Here is a 20,153-nt window from a genome sequence, read left to right as displayed (position 1 = left end):
CAATGTCACAGGTGATTCTCTTGCCTTAGCCTCCCCAGTAGCTGGGATTACAGGCATGTGTCACTATGCCCGGCTAATTTTTTTTTGTATTTTTAATAGAGACAGGGTTTCACCATGTTGGTCAGGCTGGTCACAAACTCCTCACCTCAAGTGATCCACCCGCCTCAGCCTCCCAGAGTGCTGGGATTATAGGCATGAGCCACCGCACCCGGCCTCTGTAGCTTTAGTTATATGGTTCTCTTAACCTACAATATCACCCCTCTAACTCTCTACCCACCCAAATTCAATTTAAACCTCAACATCCAGTTTAAATTGTACTTTCTTTCCTGCCATGAATTTGTATGGATATATTCCTTCTTTAAATACCTCAATAGGTAGTTAAATCATGTATTTCACACTATATTCTATACTACCATGTTGTCTACTAGTTTTTGTTTCCTGATGCATTCCCTGGGATTAAGTAAAATTTTATTCCTCTTTTGGTTTCCCTCCTTCCCATGGCAACCAATGTAGTTTCTGGGCACAGAGTAGATAGTCAAAAAGTACTTGTAGAACGAAGGAAAATAAAATTATTTCTTCACATGTAGAGGTTTTTCCCCAAGTAATACTTAAAGTTTTTATATTGCTTATATTTAAGAAGCAGTTGATAAAAGTTTCAAGTCAAGGCTAAATGGAAAAAAAAAAAAGCAACTGAAAGTTTGTTTCACAGTCAGGTTTAAATATTCCCTAAAGTTAATATTATAGGATTAAATATGAAAAGCCTTGTAAATGGGCTTTAAAAACTTCTTGAGAATGCTAAGGTATTTATTTTATTTTATTTTATTTTTTTTGAGATGGAGTCTTGCTCTGTTGCCCAGGCTGGAGTGCAGTGGCACAGTCTCAAGCTCACAGCAACCTCCGTTTCCTGGATTCAACCAATTCTCCTGCCTCAGCCTCCCGAGTAGCTGGGATTACAGGGGCCCACCTAATTTTTTATATTTTTAGTACAGATGGGGTTTCACCAGTTGGCCAGGTTTGTCTCAAACTCCTAACCTCATGATCCACCTGCCTTGGCCTCCTAAAGTGCTCGGATTACAGGTGTGAGCCACCGTGCTCGGCCAAGAATGCTGAGGTATTAATAACATGAGATGTGATACTAAAAGCGTTTCAAAGATCAACTAAGTCCAACCACTACATATTATCTTTTAAATTTTTTATTTTACCGAATAGTTTAAAACACTTTTAATATATTTAAAAAGTCTTAAAATACTTTCAATGTCTAAAAAATTTACATTCATAAAGGACATTGTGAAATCTTTCATTGGTTCACATTTTTCATTCTTACCCAGAGCAATGACTACTCTGTAGTCCTAATCTATCTAGAACTTACTACGTTGGTAAATTGATAAAATCGCTCTAAAAAGTAACTTTGCAATATTTGTCAACATTTTTAAAAGATACAGCCTTTGCCCTACCAATTTCATTTCTAGGAATTTTTCCTACTGAAACACTTGTAGGAGTGCACAAATATGTACAATGTTAATAATTGTAGCTTTGTATAACACTAATAAGGAATACCTTTCACAGCTTACATGAATTAAATAATTCATCCATAAATGGAATGGCTATTAAAAATAGTACTTTTATGTACATATATGTAATATATATATAAGTACATATATGTAATATATATATAAGTACATATATATGGAGTCAGCTTTGAGATACACTGAGAACGAAAAAAAAGAAAGTTTATGTCATTACATTAACACTAGTATGTAGCATATCTCTGCAGTATATAACCACAATAGGCATTCAGATTGAGAATAAATCTATGTGAATTCATATCAAGAAAAAAGGTACACTACTATCTAAGTTTAAGGAAAGAAAATATTAGTGAGCTTTACTGAGATTTTCAACAACATTTATAGGGGTAGAGAAGGAGATCTCTGTTTCTGCCTTTATATGCATCCATATACACAGAATATCTTTGGAAGATGACTCAAAACTAGTAAGAGTTGTTGCTTTAAAGACAGAACAAACGTGCGTAAGAGAAAACTTAGAATTCACTGTATACTTTTCAGTACTGTATAAACCTAATAAAATATGTGTATTAGCTATTCAAAAATAAGTTCTTAATAAAAAACAAATAAAAGAAAATAAAGCTTACCGAGCTGGACAAGTGGCTTTGTAGAGCTGACAAGACCTGCTTTCCTGCTCACTGACTTTTTTTAACTGGAAACCTTTTCTTCTTGGCCCATACTGACACTCCATTACCACAGCTCTACTCCCTGTGGGCCAAAATCAACTATTGATATTAATTCAAGTGTCCATCTATTCTAGACACTAGATTAAAAGTAACTTGGTGGTGGCAATGTCAAAATCTTTCAAGTATACAGCTTTAAGGAAAGAAAACATTAATAAGTCTAAGATATACAAACATATAAATTTAAAAGTTTATTTTAAAATTTACCAAAGGTACCATAATTATGGTAAGAAAATTAGTGAATATCACATTTACTGAATGTCTACTGGCATACAATTTTTTTTTTTTTTTTTTGAGACGGACTCTCACTCTGTCGCCCAGGCTGGAGTGCAGTGGCGTGATCTTGGCTCACTGCAACCTCCACCTCCTAGGTTCAAGCAATTCTCCTGCCTCAGCCTCCTGAGTAGCTGGGACTATAGGTGTGTGCCACCATGCCAGGCTAATTTTTGTATTTTTAGTAGAGACAGAGTTTTGCCATGTTGTCCAGGCTGGTTTTGAACCCCTAACCTCAAGGGATCCACCTGCCTTTGAACTCCTAACCTTAAGTGATCCGCCTGCCTTGGCCTCCCAAAGGGCTGCGATTAGAGGCATGAGCCACTGTGCCCCACCTGACATATGGCTTTTATACCACTTTATAAATAGTGAGCAAATGTTACATTTGGTTAATAAATATTAGTATCATTTATATTTTTATTTCCTTTTATAATTATTTTCTTATTTTTATTTGGGCTGTTAATACAGCAGCCAGCCCTAAGATGGCCCCCAGTAATCCATGCCTTCTAGTATTCATGCCCTTGAGTAACCCCCTCCCCTTGAACATGGGCTAGACTTATTATGTTTAATAAATATGGCAAAAATGATAGGAAGTTATTTTTGATACTAGGTTATAAAAAGACTGTAACTTCCATTTGGCTACTCTCTCTTACTCTTGTTTGAATTGCTCTCTCTGGATGTAATCAGCTGCCATGTGGTAAGGGAGCTCTGTGGAAAGGCCCACATGGCAAGGAGTAAGGCCTGCTGACAGCCACAAGAGTGAATCTGAAAGTAGACCCTCCCTCAGTCAAGTCATGAGATGACTGCAGCTGAACCACTTTGCTGAGTCACTCTTGGATTCCTGACTCACAGAAACTGTGAGATAATTCACATTTGTTGTTTTCAGCCACTAAGTTTGGTATAATTTGTTACACAGCAATAGATAATACAAATAAGTAGATGTGAAAATTATATAACTTGATTTTAAGCTGAGTATCTTACACTACTGTAGGATACAGCAAACTTTTAAAATATAAAATAAAAACACCAGTTACTAACAAAAATGTTGATAAAACTGACACTAAAATATAAAAACTTGTTTAGAAGATACCATAAGTAAACATAAAAGTAATAGTGTGAGAAATAGCATTTTATAACATATATAACATAGTAATTCTCCATGTAGAATTACTATGTAAACTACAAACAATCATAAATAATTAATAAACAACCACTCAGAAAAATGGGCAAAGGCTATGAATAGCCAAGTCAGAAAGAAAAAAAAGGTAGTAAATGAACAAAGAAAAAGATGTTCAACTTTACAGGTAAACAGGGAAATACAAATTAAAACAATAGTAAAATACTATCTCATACTCCTTGGATTGGCAAAAATAAAAACATTTGACAATACTCTAAAACAACTGAATCCACCGATCAATCTGAACACCACAAACAGAGACACACACAGGTGGCAATAAGTACACAGCACGGGAGGAGGTATTCTTGCAAAAATCAAATCTGCATTTAATCAAGGCTCTAGACCTGTTTACAGAAAACAGAAGAGATAAAGAGCAAAAACTACATCACACAGATGGAATAAGCAAAACCCAGAATATGGCAAATATTACAGAACAAACTACCTAGAAGAGGAGAGAAATCTTCAAATTAAAAGAAGTTTAAGAGATTTATTAACTAAATGCAGTCTGTAGATGCTGTTTGGATTTGAATTTCAACAACCTTTAAGGGGGGGAAAAACCTGTGAGATAAGTGGGAAAATGTAAACACTGAACATTTTATAACATTAAAAAGTTACTATGAATTTTCTTAAGTGTGATAATGGGATTGATATATATATATATGTGTGTGTGTGTATATATATACACACATATATGTATAGACATATGTAAGGAGTCCTTATCTTTTAGAGACATATGCTTTACTATACACCATATACTTTAGTAATTACAGAAGGAATGATATATCTGAAATGTGCTACAAAACCATCTAGGGAATGAGGAATTGTAAGGGGTATGACACAAGATTGACCATACACTGACAGTCGTTGAAGCTGGAAGACAGACACTGGAGTCACGGGGTTTCTTATATTATTATCTCTACTTTGATTCACATGTAAAAATTTCCATAATTTAAAGGTTTTTTAAGGCTGGGCAGTGGCTCACGCCTGTAATACCGGCACTTTGGGAGGCTGAGGTGGGCAGATTGCTTGAGTTTAGGAGTTTGAGACCAGCCTAGGCAACATGGCAAAACCTCATCTCCACAAAAAAAAAATGCAAAAATTAGCTGAGCATAGTGGCATATGCCTGTAGTCCCAGTTACTCAGGAGGCTGAGGCAGGAGGATCTCTTGAGCCAAGGAGATTGAGATTGCAGTGAGCTGAGATCACACCACTGTACTCCAGCCTGGGTGACAGAGTGAGACCCTGTCTCAAAAAAAAAAAAAAAAAAAAAAAAAAAAGATTTTTAAACACCTGGCAAAGCTAAGTCATGAAGTAAATATGGAGAAATGAAATTTTCACACAACTGCTGACAGGAGTGAAAATTGGCACAAGTTGTCAAACCCTTATGTACAAATCTGAAATCCAAAAAGCTCAGCAAACAGTTTTTTCAGGACTCACTTGGCTGCAAAACCAGGCCTGAGCTGTGTGAGGTTATTTATAGTCTTTATTTGTTTCTCTTGGTATGACTATGTAATAAAGAATTAGTGTTTGATTATGTGATATTGGCTATAGCGGGGGTCTCTAACCTCCAGACTATGGACCACTATCAGTCTGTAGCCTGTTAGGAACCAGGCCGCACAGCAGGAGGTGAGCAGTGGGCAAGCCAGCAACGCTTCACCTGTATATACAGCCACTCCCCATCACTTGCATTACCTCCTGAGCCCTGCCTCCTGTCAGATCAGTGGCAGCATTAGATTCTCATAGAAGCACAAACCCTGTTAGGAACTGCACATGCAAGGGATCTAGGTTGCAGGCTCCCTATGAGAATCTAATGCCTGATGATCTGTCACTGCCTTCCATCACCTCCAGCTGGGACCTGCTAGTTGCAGGAAGACAAGCTCAGGGGTCCCACTGACTCTACATTCTGGTGAGTTGTGTAATTGTTTCATTACATATTACAATGTAGTAATAGAAATAAAGTGCACAATAAATGTAATGTGCTTGAGTCATCCCGAAACCATCCCCCATCCCCCATCCTGGTCCGTGGAAAAACCGTCTTCCACAAAACCAGTCCCTGGTGCCAAAAAGATTGGGGACTGCTGGTCTATAGAATACCTGCTAGGAGTATTCCATAATGTTACCACATTACATTAAAAAAATTCAGAATTCTGAAATATATGTGGTCCAAAAAATTTCAAAAGGATTCTGGATCTGTACAATCACTTTTGAGAGCAATTTTAAGATAATCTTGTAAAGATGAAATGGGCATAATTCACACCCATAATTCACAATTGTAATTCTAGAAAAACTAATTACAGCTTTTTCATTAGAGTATATATAGTGTGGAGGTTTCACTACAGCATTCTTCATAACAATGAAAAGTTGGAAACAACCTAAATGATGATCAATAGAAAATTACTGGTTTGGTCATATGCTGGAATATTATACAATGATTAAATTGGATTAACTAGGATTTATAAATATCAATACCAATAGATGTAAAAAAAAAAAAAAGGGTGAGTGAAAAAATTTGCAAAACAATATCTATACTTTACTATTTACACATTTAAAAAAAAATCCAAAACAATAAAATATATATATATATATATATATATATATTTTTTTTTTGAGACGGAGTTCTGCTCTGTAGCCCGGGCTGGAGTGCAGTGGCCGGATCTCAGCTCACTGCAAGCTCCGCCTCCCGGGTTCCCGCCATTCTCCTGCCTCAGCCTCCGAGTAGCTGGGACTACAGGCGCCCGCCACCTCGCCCGGCTAGTTTTTTGTATTTTTAGTAGAGACGGGGTTTCACCGTGTTAGCCAGGATGGTCTCGATCTCCTGACCTCGTGATCCACCCGTCTCGGCCTCCCAAAGTGCTGGGATTACAGGCTTGAGCCACCGCGCCCGGCCTAAAATATATTATTGTAGATACAATATGTAAGGTAAAGTATAAAAATATAGACTAGAATGATACACATGAAATTCATGTAGTAGTTACCTATGGAGGGTTAAGGAGATTAGATCTAGGATGGGAAAAAGGAAGGCTACAGGATTTCAAGTTCATTTTATTATTTGTTAGTTTTTTTTTTGTTTTGTTTTTGTTTTTTTTTTTTTAAAGACAGGGTCTTACTTTGCCACACAGGCTGGAGTGCAGTGGCATGATCATGGTTCACTGCAGCCTCGACCTCCAAGGGTCAAGTGATCCTTCTACCTCAGCTTCCCAAATAGCTGGGACTACAGGCCCATGCCACCATGTCCAGGTAATTTATTATTTTTTTGTAAAGATGAGGTCTCTCTGTTTTGCCCAGGGATTCTCTCAAACTCGTGGGCTCAAGCAATCCTCTTGCTTTGGCCTCCCAAAGTGCTGGGACTATAGGCATGAGCCACCACATTTAAAATAAATAAATAAATAAATATATAAATAAACAAATAACCCAGCTCATTTATTTTTAATGTTGCATTTCTTTTATAGACTACTGATGAAACTCAGGCAGAAGTGGTTACATTTATCTCATCTTCTCTTAAGTACTTCTCATTAACCTCAGAGGTCCAGGATGAAACTGCAACTCTTTCAGCTAAATTACTGCCCTCATAGTCCTAAAATAAATTGCTTAGTTTTAGATTCTTTGGGGCTTTAACTAGTCTAAGAGATTTGCTTGAAACTACTCCCTTAGTAAACAACTAACCCAGTCTCTGAGAATACTGTATATAACATACCTAATGCTTGAGAACTTTAGTATCAGAATTCTATAACTCCAGATTGTATACAAATTCTATACAGTAGCTCCAGAGTTACAAGCTACATAAAATACACACAAATTTCCCCCACAAAACAAATTAAGAGAGAAGGCTAAAATATTTAATCTGAAGGGGAAAAACACAGCTGATGTATATATTTAAAATAAAATTGCTCTTTTAATATTTTATTAAACAGGTTAACTGAAACTTCGATATTTTATTTTTCAGTATAATACATGAAAGAAGTGTTACTCATTCTGATATATTAAAATGCAATCTTATAAGGTAATTGATTATATTTACTATAAGTTTTTTCAATTTAATATGCATTTCAATTAGCATTCAATTGTCAGCTACCATAATAAAATTGTATCACCTTAGGAAAATCACATTTTCACAACAGACTATGGCTGCTGCTGAACCTTTTAAAATAAGTCTTTAAAAAAGTACCTGCATTAACAAATGGGATTCCATCATACGGAACATACTGGGATTTCCACATCAAGCGTGTAGCAGGCTTGGCTGGGCTTGGAGACTGACGGGTCCCCCAAACACTCTGTGTTTGCTGCTTGTGAAATGTTAGGACACTTTCTAATTCAGTCTCACTTACACAGTAGCCACGGTATGAATCTCCAATTTTCTGCATGTGGTAGAAATTAAACAAAATTACTAGCAAATACACTTCATTGCATAATAAATATAATGAGATGGTTGTCCAAAATGGAAGACTCATCGCCTTGCACAAGAGAATGTCACTTGTGCCCTCAGATTAATGGTCTATTACAAACAGTGGGTCTGATTTGAGTTCAACCAGTATCATCAAATGGGTATTTTGCAGGTGTTTGTTACGGAATATAATGCCAAACTCATTTGCCATACTATCTTTATCAACGTCTTGTTTGAGACAAAGAATATTTAGAAAAGATAACTTGCAAGAACATACAATGTATATCCATTCTTTCAGATATTTAAAACTCTATCCTGGATCAATCCAGATCAGCATAAAACTAGCCACAAAGTACTCATTCCCTGTGGGGCCTCCTTTACTGAAACTGATTTTTTTTGGTGGAGTGGGGTGGGGAGGAGAAAGGAAAGGGGAGGGAGGGAAGGAGGGAAAGAGGGAAGGAGGGCAGGCGGGAATGCCTGAGATTAATTTTGATAGGATGCCATGCATCTATTAGAAATCCAATGAAAATTGTGAGTGATTGATAAAAGGCTGTAGAAGAATTTGCTCAATATATCAACATTCTTTTTATGAAGATCCCTCTCTGAGGCCGGGCACGGTGGCTCACGCCTGTAATCCCAGCACTTTGGGAGGCGAAGGCGGGCAGATCACCTGAGGTCAAGAGTTCGAAACCATCCTGGCCAATATGGTGAAACCCCATCAGTACGAAAAATACAAAAATTAGCTGGGCGTGGTGGCGCTTGCCTGTAATTCCAGCTACCTGGGAGGCTGAGGCATGAGAATCCCTTGAACCTGCGAGATGGAGGTTGCAGTGAGTTGAGATTGTGCCACTTCACTCCAGCCTGGGCAATAGAGTAAGACTCTATTTTTTAAAAAAAGAAGATCCGGCCGGGCGCAGTGGCTCACGCCTGTAATCCCAACACTTTGGGAGGCTGAGGCAGGTGGATCACGAGGTCAGGAGATCGAGACCATCCTGGCTAACACGGTGAAACCCCGTCTCTACTAAAAATACAAAAAATTAGCTGGACGTGGTGGCGGGTGCCTGTAGTCCCAGCTACTCGGGAGGCTGAGGTAGGAAAATCGCTTGAACCCAGGAGGTGGAGGTTGCAGTGAGCGGAGTCCGCGCCACTGCACTCCAGCCTGGGCAACAGAGCAAGATTCCGTCTCAAATAAAATAAAATAAAATAAAATAAAATAAAAGTAAAATAAAATAATAAAAAAAGAAGATCCTCCTCTGAGAGAAATTTCTGTTTGGTCTTAGTACCAAAAATAGTTAATGGTTTGCTTTTATCTTATGGAAATTAGCATAATTTTTAAATCTGAAAGACACAGAATTTAGTAACTAAGTTTCCCCTTTTGAAAAGCATATATCGGCTGGGCGCGGTGGCTCAAGCCTGTAATCCCAGCACTTTGGGAGGCCGAGGTGGGTGGATCACGAGGTCAGGAGATCGAGACCATCCTGGCTAACACGGTGAAACCCCGTCTCTACTAAAAATGCAAAAAACTAGCCGGGCGTGGTGGCGGGTGCCTGTAGTCCCAGCTACTCGGAGGCTGAGGCAGGAGAATGGCGTGAACCCAGGAGGTGGAGCTTGCAGTGAGCTGAGATCGGGCCACTGCACTCCAGCCTGGGCGGCAGAGCGAGACTCCGTCTCAAAAAAAAAAAAAAAAAAAGAAAAAAAAAGAAAAGCATATATCTTGATTATAGACAAGTATATGTATACACACAAACACACACAGTTGGTTAAGACATGTATTTTCTTACTTCCATTTTATGTTCCCATCCTTGTCTGTCTTTACTGTTTAGTTTCCACGTTTAATTTCTACCTTGCTAATATATTTTACATATTTTTTGTAAGCGCTCTTAAATTTTTTCTAAAACAAGGAAAAGTATAAATAAATAATGTAAATAAATTTATATTATCTATATATAACCATTTGAGTATCCCTGTACTAGAGGAGAAACTTTTTCTTTTCTTTTTTTGTTTTTGCTTTTGTTTTTGAGATGGAGTTTCACTCTTGTTGCCCAGGTTGGAGTGCAATGGTGCTATCTCAGCTCACTACAACCTCCATCTCCTGGGTTCAGATGATTCTCTTGCCTCAGCCTTCCAAGTAGCTGGGATTACAGGCGTGCACCACCATGCCTATTTTTAGTAGAGACGAGGTTTCGCCATGTTGACCAGGCTGGTCTCGAACTCCTGATCTCAGGTGATCTGCCTGCCTTGGCCTCCCAAAGTGATGGGATTACAGGCATGAGCCACTGCACCCAGCTGAGGAGAAACTTTTTTTTCTATATCAACAGAAAAAATACGTTAACTGTGATCTCTTACAATGAAATGTAGAGACCTAGAATTAACTCCACATATGTTTCCCCCCCTTAGAGGAAACAAGAACAGAGATGTGGGCAGAGAGGAAGAATACATTTAACAAATAGAAAGGTATCAAAATACCGTTGTGGCTGTACTTTTGGTTATAATAGTTAAGAGATAATCTGATGCCAAACAATACATTATCTGCAATTTCCTCTAAAATAATCAAAATGCTTATGTTTATAATTTTTCTGCTAACCTAGACAACTCTTTATCAAAACTCACCACAAATAAATGAATATAAATTTTAGTTATAATACTATAATTTATTTATAAATAAAATTAGAATATATGTCAATAAAGAAAAAATCAGTATAATATAATCAGAATTATATATACTTACACATAGGCTTACGGATACAATTTTAATACAGTATTGAAATTTGTCCAGTTAATACACTTTAGTCAAATCTGAAAAAAATGCCTACAGTAAAACATCATTAAATGAGAAATTCAAAAAATAAAAGACTACTAAACAATATTTTGAACCAAAATGCAGAAAATATTTCCTCAGCCATTAACACAAAAAAAAAAAAAAATTTTTTTTTTTTTTTGAGACGGAGTCTCCCTCTGTCACCAGGCTGGAGTGCAGTGGTATCATCTCGGCTCACTGCAACCTCTGCCTCCTGGGTTCAAGCAATTCTCCTGCCTCAGCCTCCCAAGTAGCTGGGACTACAGGCGCGTGCCACCATGCCAGACTAATTTTTGTATTTTCAGTAGAGACGGGGTTTCACCATGTTGGCCAGGATGGTCTCAATCTCCTGACCTTGTGATCCACCCACCTCAACCCCCTAAAGTGCTGGGATTACAGACATGAGCCACCGTACCTGGCCAACTCAAAATTGTTTTTATCACTGATGTAGCTTGGGAGAGGAAAAAGAGTCCCTCACTGGGAAAGAAGTGGTTCATCTTGGACAACCATACTCAAGTCTGTTGGACAGTAGTATTCACTTTCTTACAAGATACACTATGATTTTAGGTAAGCCACACAATGCACTATAGTTGTAACACAAGGTGATTTGGTTGCATGATTGTATTAACAAATGCTCTAATATCCATAGCATTCCATGAGGCTTATAATAATGATTTTTAAAACCCTCATCAAACAATCACAACAGTAACCTTAGGAAACCACTGAAAAACTATGACTAACAAAAGGTAGGGGGAGAAAAACCTAAACACACACACATACACACACATATATATGTATATACATACACTCACTCTACTTAGAAAAGCAACAACGATAATGTCCTAACAAATGTAATACATATAGCACAAGGTTTTTCATAAGAAATTTTCTCAAAACATTAAAATACAAAGAATATTTTCCTTTCCCACATTTTAAGATTTGTTTAAAACAATGAAGCATTCTGATAGTTAAATATTCATTACCATCTATGGTTTGTATATAGAGTAGGCATGGTCCCTTTCCTCAAAAAGTGTGAATGTTACGTAACAGTGAACAATCCAAGCTAGTAAATAATTTTATTTTTAAATTGTTTTTTTTTTGAGATGGAGTCTCACTCTGTCATGGAGGCTGGAATGCAGTGGTGTGATGTTGGCTCACTGCAACCTCTGTCTCCTAAATTCAAGTGATTCTCCTGCCCACCACCACACCCGGCCAATTTTTGTATTTTTAGCAGAGATGGAGTTTTGTCACATTGGCCAGGTTGCTCTCGAACTCCTGACTTCAAGTGATCCGCCTGCCTTGGCTTCCCAAAGTGCTAGAATTACAGAAGTGAGCCACGGCGCCCGGCCTAAGCTAGTAAATAATTAAGAATGACAATTAATACTAAAGAATTTAAAGAGAGAAATAGGTAAAGGCTAAAATAATCATTAGATAATTTACACAAAAGATATGTAGGACTTGCATTGGGATTTGAAGAATAGTTAGAAATGGTAAGTAGAAGAAAAAAGTAACATATACGAAAAGGAAATACAAATGGGTAAAGGGAGAGCTAAAAAAAAATTCTGGAGTATCTGTCGAAAGTAGGAAGACTAGGCTAACAAGAATGAAGATGAGTTTGAGAAAAGTAGGAAATAAAGTAGGATAAGGTAGGATGATACCAGATTATGAAAGGCCTTTGAAACTAGCTACAGTGGCTAAATAATGTGGAAAAAATAACACAACTTAATTGGGCACTGAGAAAAGACAATTAAAACAATCTTCAAATACAAGTAGCCTTAGAAAAATATACATTAGGGACCAGAAATGAGAGAGTCAAAGATGTTAGGGGGCAGGCTATTCCTGTAATCAAGCACAAGAGGACAAAGGCCTATTGAAAAATGGGCCAAAAAGAAAAAGATACTTTAAACGAAAAACTAAAAGAATCTGGTGACTACTTCAGGGTGCAGTGGCTCACACCTGTAATCCCAGCACTTTGGGAGGCTGAGGCAGGAGGATCACCTGAGGTCGGGAGTTCGAGACCAGCCTGGCAAACATAGCAAAACTCCGTCTCTACTAAAAATACAAAAATTAGCTGAGCATGGTGGCACATGCAAATAGTCCCAGCTACTCAAGAGGCTGAGGCAGGAGAATTGCTTGAACCTGGGAGGCGGAGGTTGCAGTGACCAGAGACAGCGCCACTGCACTCCAGCCTACATGACAGAGTGAGACTCCATCTCAAAAAAAAAGAATCTGGTGACTACCAAATGTGGGAAAGGAAGAAATTAGTACAAAACTTTATGCCCGGGTATCTAAGGAAATGGTATTTGTCATTACACAGACATGGAATTTTGGAAGTGGAGCCAGTTGTGGCATGGTAGATGATTTCAGTATGGGATATGGTGAATTTGAGGTGAAATTCAAATAAACCTTCAAGCAAGTAGCCAGATATCTGGGACAAGAGGAAGGCAGAATTCAAAATCTGGCCTGGTACAGTGGTTCACACCTGTAATCCCAGCACTTTGGGAGGCCGAGGTGGGTGGATCACCCCAGGAGTTCGAGACCAGTCTGGCCAACATAGTGAAATCCCATCTCTGCTAAAAATACAAAAAATTAGCCAGGTGTGGTGGCACATGCCTGTAGTCCCAGCTACTTGGGAGGCCGAGGCACAAAAATCGCTTGAACCCAGGAGGCAGAAGTTGCAGTGAGCTCAGATTGCACCACTATACTACAGCCTGGGGGACAGAGTGAGACTCCGTCTCAATAATAAATAAATATAAAAACTGGTGATACGGACTTGGAAATCATTTTTATAGATATGAGTTGAAAGTCAACAAAGTAGGTAAGTGCTCCAAAAGACAAAATACAGAGAGAAAAAAGACAAAGTCAGAAAGTGAGCCTTAAAGAATTTTCTACTGATAATATGAAAAAAAAATAAGTGCAAGCAAAGAAAGAAAAGAAATGGTTGAAAAGTTAATAGTAGAGAAACATGATAGTGAAGTTTCATGGACTATGAGGGAAGAGAGTTGCAAGAGAAGAAATAATAGTGAAATGTAAACAGATTTATATAACCTCTGCTTTAACAAAGCTTAGAATCTCTAATAATTCAACAATACATGAAATCAGATTTAACAAAAACACAAACAAAATATTGTAAATATAGCCTATATTAGTTGTACTCAAAAGTGGCATTTGGGGATGACCTGTGGTTATAAGCAGGTAAGTAATTCTAGGTAATAATTATTTTTAACTCACCTCACAGCTCCTAAGACGGCAGGCCCATATAGGTGTGTTAGAAGAAAGTGGCTGAAGAGGTGCCAGAAGGGGTTCTTCCAGCATTCTGGCATAGGAGAGGAATATATATAAACATGCAGTTCAATGAACACACAAAATGCATTCAACTGCTTTATCCTCTTAGTATCAAAGACAAATACTGAGGTCATCAATAAGAAGTTTTAACAATAACTACAGATTGGTCTGATGGGTGCATTAGTTATTATTCTCTTTAACAATTACTATTTTATTAACTACTAAGTCAAAGACCTAAGTTTGTTCTTCCAGATACATGTAGTCCCAACAAATTCAAGTGTTTTATATATCTCTCCCAAAGCTTATTTTGTGCTCTTAATATATAACTGTTTTCATTATCAAAAAAATGTTAAATTTGACTAGTTTAAAGTAACATTATGTGTCACTTCTTGGCCTTTTGGCTAAGATCAAGTGAAAAGTAACATTACTAAGTTCTAAGATTAAATGTCAAAAATAATATCTTAATTCAAAAACACTTTTATGGAACAATTAAAATAATATAAACAATACATAAGCCATGTACATATTTCCCTAAAATATCATAGTATTATTTTAAAACAAAAACAAAAACTGAAAAAAAAGTTGGCAAAAAACATTTTAAACATTTTACCACAGAGGAATTCTATGCATAAAAATGTGATAAAACACCTTTAAAACTTTAGGAACCATAATGAATGTTTTTTTTCGTTTTTGTTTTTGTTTTCAAGACAGAGTCTCACTCTGTCACCCAGGCTGGAGTACAGTGGCGCAATCTCCGCTCACTGCAAGCTCCGCCTCCCAGGTTCACGCCATTCTCCTGCCTCAGCCTCCCAAGTAGCTGGGACTAAAGGCGCATGCCACCACGCCCAGTTAATTTTTTTTTTTTTTTTGTATTTTTAGTAGAGACAGGGTTTCACTGTGTTAGCCAGGATGGTCTCGATCTCCTGACCTCGTGATCTGCCCACCTTGGCCTCCCAAGGTGCTGGGATTACAGGCATAAGCCACCACATCTGGTCTTTTTTTTTTTTTTTAAATGGAGTCTCGCTCTGTTGCCCAGGCTGGAGTGCAGTGGTATAATCTCAGCTCACTGCAACCTCCGCCTCCCGGGTTCAAGCAATTCTCTGCCTCAGCCTCCCAAGTAGCTGGAATTACAGGCGCCCACCACCACACCCAGCTAATTTTTGTATTTTTAGTAGAGACGGGTTTCATCATCTTGGCCAGGCTGGTCTTGAACTCCCAATCTCATGATTTACCTGCCTTGTCCTCCCAAAGTGTTGGGATTACAGGCGTGAACCACAGTGCCTAGCCATGAATGTTTCTTTATTCTAAAAAGTCTGTTAGTGTCAGACTAAATGAACTAATACAATTTTCATACTGTTTCAAAAGATAACAGATGTCACTGAGGAAAAGTAGCACTTTTGACATTTATAGCTTCCAAAGTAGCCTCCTTATGACCCAGATGCCTTAAAATAACTAAAGATATATTCAATGATAGTTCCTTCTATTTTCTGATTTTCTCTATAGTCAGCCAGCTTTAAATGTGTAATTTGTAAAAAAGATTTCCATGGTGATGTTAAAAGATGAGCTTCTCTTTCCCATGGACTTACCTGGTCACTGACTTTTTGGGCAATGTGAAGGACGTTTGAGGATGAAGAATGTAATTGCTGGTATTGTCTGCTAGAGTATCCACCCTTACAGTTGATAAGTTTCTGTCACTGGGTTTCTCTTCAGGGACATCTTAACAACAAAAACAAGAACAAAGTAACATCAATATCTTGAATAAGACCATAAGAATATACCTAACTAAAACTTACGCATTTGTAATAGGTAAAGAAAATTTACGCTTTATTGAGAATAAACGAATAATGCTTTATTGAGAATTTCTCTGATACCTGTTTACTTTAAATTATAATACTGACTACTGTAATTTTATAATTTTTAGAATTTATATTGAACAGCCAGGATATAAAAGTGGTAGAAATAATTGTATCTTAAGAGTTCTGCAATATATAGGAAAATGTAAAACTAATTTTGTCTATATACTGTGCTCATACTCATAATGTTTTCTGCAATCTTTGTTTTTCTCTTCATGTCCTAATGACTATTAACAAAGAATGATAACACTAAGGTGAAAATATCTGCCCTAAACCATTAGCTATGAAGCAGCAACAAAACAGTATAGCTATGAGGTTAGAAAAGAGATTCAAATTGAGGGAAAAGGGAGGAAAGCAAAAAAAAAAAAAAAAAAAAAAAAAGAGAACTAATAGGCATATTATCAAACAGGTAAAGACTATATAAGGAGAAATAGGGAGCATGATTCTCTTTTCTGAATCTGAAGGGGCCAAGGAAAGAGGAAAAGAGCAACAGGATAAAAAGGATAGTATTAAAAAAAAAAGTAATGAGTCACATGGCTAATAAAAATATTGATAAGGATATAAATGGCCAGCCACAGTGGCTTACATGTGTAATCCCAGCACTTTGGGAGGCGGAGGCGGGTGGATCACCCAAGGTCAGGAGTTCGAGACCAGTCTGGCCAACATGGTGAAGCCCCGGCTCTACTAAAAATATAAAAATTAGCCAGGCGTGGTTGCAGGCATCTGTAATCCCTGCTACTCAGGAGGCTGAGGCAGGAGAATTGCTTGAACCTGGGAGTCAGAGATTGCAGTGAGCTGAGATCATGCCACCACTGTACTCCAGCCTAGGGGATAGAGTGAGACTGTGCCTCCAAAAAAAAAAGAAAGATATAAATAAAAACTTCTGAAGCTATTAGCATTATATTCTTGCTATTGTTGCTGTTATTATTACTGTTATAATTTAGAAGAATTTATTTTATGCTCACTGGTCATTTGGGAGGAAGCACGAGTCAACCGGCTTCATAGAATTCTTAAATCAAATAGCTAATCTAGACAGGAGTTGAAAAATGAACTTTAAATTTATTTGGGTGAAGAGCTGTTTTCTAATTATTTAATTCGTAATCTTTTACCTAAGGAGATCAATTTTAGCACTGACTTTCATAAGATGATTTTTCTAAAATATTTATGTTTTTAAAACACTCTCAAATCCCCTACATATCACCCTGAGGACTATATCCCATTGTTACTCACCCCGTGGACTATTCACATCCACAAGCTGCCCCTGAGGTATAATCACTTGTGCCATTGCTGTCTGGGTAGATGGAATTACACGAAGTACCTGTCCATTTTCTGTTGGGCTGGCAACAATCATCTTGGAAGCATTAAAAAAAAAAAAAAATCAAATGCATATGCCTAGACTGATTTAACAAAAATTATTAATTAAATAAATTATTAAACACATACCTAGCTCTATGGTGGATTCTATGATTTCCACCATTTTATAGATGAAAACATTGAGGCACATAAACATTTTTTTCCAAGGTCTCACAACTTATAAGTGGTGAAGCCAGGATTAAAAACAGGCAGTTTGACCCTAATCCTAGGGTCTTAATCACCAACAGTCTTAATCATTACCCATGGATGAAGTCTAATTACTTGGTAGTCTGAACAAGTCTGTCTGGATGTAATACATTTATCTTTTGCCACTTACTGTATTATTTACACATGTTTGACCTATTTGTGTGGCAATCATTTGTCTTATATTTAAAGTCATTTTCCTTAGTTTAAAAATGGTAACTTGTTGGTCGGGAGTGGTGGCTCATGCCTGTAATCCTAGCATTTTGGGAGGGAGGCTGAGGCAGGCAGATCACGAGGTCAGGAGTTCGAGACCAGCCTGATCAATGTGGTGAAACCTCGTCTCTACTAAAAATACAAAAATTAGCAGGGCGTGGTGGCACGCACCTGTAATCCCAGGTACTCAGGAGGCTGAGGCAGGAGAACCGCTTGAATCTGGGAGGCAGAGGTTGCAGTGAGCCGAGATCGCACCACTGTACTCCAGCCTGGGTGACAGAGCAAGACTGTCTCCAAAAAAAAGAAAAAAAAGGTAACTTGATAAATGTCTACTTAAATAGGATTTATTTTTGCATCTCAGCATTTATATATAGCCTCTATGGTTCATAAAGAACTATACTATGAAGTGCCTCAAAAGTCTGAAAACATAGGGAAAATAATATACTTACTGTACTTTTTTTCAGTTTAACAACTGAACCTACTCTATCAAATTTAGAGGAATATCAACTAAAAAGGCATATGAAGTTGAAAAAAAACTTTTAGACCTATCATTTGAAAGTACAGCTAATACAGTATTTGAAATTAAGTCTATCTGATGCTTCCAGACTTTTTTGGAAGTCTGGAAGCATCAGACTTCCATCAGCACCACATAAATTTTATTACTTAACATACTACTCTCCTATTAACACGGTTTTATTGTTTTATCCAAAGTCTGCTGTCTTCTTTAATGCAGGTAACAATCCTTAATCATTCCAACCCACTTTCCCAGACTCCTCTTTTGCTAGATAAAACATGAAAATATTGCTTATGCTTGATAGGGACTGCATTCCAGCTTCTAAGAGAGTTACTTGAGGCCAGACACAGTGACTCATGCCTGTAATCCCAGTACTTTGGCAGGTCAAGGTGAGAGGATCACTTGAACCCTTTGGGCTACCTGTCTCTACAAAAAATTTTTAAAATTAGCTGAGTGTGATGGCATGTGCCTGTAGTACCAGCTACTCTGGGGGCTCAGGTGGGAGGATCACTTGAGGCTGGGAGGTCGAGGCTGCAGTGAGCCAGATCATGCTACTGTTCTCCAGCCTGGGTGACAGAGCAAAACCTTGCCTCAAAAAAAAAGGGCCATTTGAAAAAATGCAAATATAAATTTGAAAAAAAATTTTTTAAAAATTTAACGTTGGCCGGGCGCGGTGGCTCAAGCCTGTAATCCCAGCACTTTGGGAGGCCGAGACGGGTGGATCACGAGGTCAGGAGATCGAGACCACCCTGGCTAATGCAGTGAAACCCCGTCTCTACTAAAAATACAAAAAAACTAGCCGGGCGAGGTGGCGGGCACCTGTAGTCCCAGCTACTCGGGAGGCTGAGGCAGGAGAATAGCATAAACCCAGGAGGCGGAGCTTGCAGTGAGCTGAGATCCGGCCACTGCACTCCAGCCTGGGCAACAGAGCTAGACTCTGTCTCAAAAAAAAAAAAAAAAAAAAAAAAAAAAAAAATTTAATGTTGGGGGATAAAACTTCAACAAACTAGAATGCTTTAAATATTAATATAATCATAAATAGTTCCCAGAAATCAAGAATGGGAATTGTTTCCTTCCTTCCCCAGTGTTTAACAAGTTTCTTGAGATAAAAATATCCTGCCATAACTCTTATAACTTTAGCATGAAACAGCAACTGCAAACTCTGATGATAACTGTTTACACGTGCTCAGTGCATACAAAATGGCAGCACTTTGGATGTATTACCTCATTTAATCCTCATCATGTGTATATCAAGTATATACATTTTATAAATGAGGAAACTGTCACACAGAGGTTACAAAACTCATAGAAGGTTACACAGAGCTATTTAGTGGTAGGCTATAATTGAAACTCAAGCAATCTGACTCCTTTAAACTACCACTCGGTATTAGCTCCCAATATTTGACAATGCTACTTAATCTAAAAAAAGACAAAACCAAAACAATATAAAAAACCCTGCTGGACATTAAGAGGCAACAGTAATAATACTGTTTTAAATTCTTTACCCCTTATAATAAGATTAAATATCTGTGAAAAAAATATGTATATATATATTTTCTAACTTTTAGGATTGGGGGTATGAAAAATATTTTATTCATTCTTAGAAAATGAGTGCTGTGGTTATTTTTAAATCAAAATTAAACACAAATAAGTTTTTATAAGTTATTCAATCATATACAAGTTTCATAATTTAGACTGATCTGTGGAATATCCTCTTAATTTTGAAACTATGTTTCCCAAGCATAGTACAGTCTCATTTATTTTCTCGCTTCTTAGCTTAGTCCCCCTGGTACCTAAAAAAATATTTTCAGTTCATATAATCTGACAATGAAAATGTTAATATTACTTTTCTTATTTAA

General features: G+C 37.5%; 1 protein-coding gene across 12 annotated transcripts in view; it reads right to left on the bottom strand.

The window, feature by feature from the left end:
• CARF (calcium responsive transcription factor) overlaps positions 1-20,153 on the bottom strand; it is an 86,553-nt gene that overhangs the window by 17,995 nt on the left and 48,405 nt on the right. For 9 of the 12 annotated variants that reach the window (XR_002516236.2, XR_002516238.2, XR_002516239.2 and 6 more), the window contains 5 exons: positions 17,241-17,361; positions 15,744-15,873; positions 14,104-14,188; positions 7,860-8,049; positions 2,150-2,270 (listed from right to left, as the gene is read on the bottom strand). Coding sequence is in view for 8 of the 12 variants with exons in the window: in XM_031651460.1 (XP_031507320.1) it covers positions 2,150-2,270; positions 7,860-8,049; positions 14,104-14,188; positions 15,744-15,873; positions 17,241-17,361 (647 nt within the window). In the remaining 4 variants the exon portion in view is untranslated. Of the gene's footprint in view, positions 1-2,149; positions 2,271-7,859; positions 8,050-14,103; positions 14,189-15,743; positions 15,874-17,240; positions 17,362-17,951; positions 17,981-20,153 lie in introns of those variants that run through there. The other 3 variants (XM_031651461.1, XM_031651463.1, XM_031651462.1) reach the window with 3 other exon arrangements.

Source organism: Papio anubis, chromosome 10 (genome assembly GCF_008728515.1).
Source record: "Papio anubis isolate 15944 chromosome 10, Panubis1.0, whole genome shotgun sequence".
Lineage (NCBI taxonomy): Eukaryota > Metazoa > Chordata > Mammalia > Primates > Cercopithecidae > Papio > Papio anubis.
Note: the sequence above shows the minus strand (reverse complement) of the source record. Positions and strands in the feature narration are given on the sequence as shown.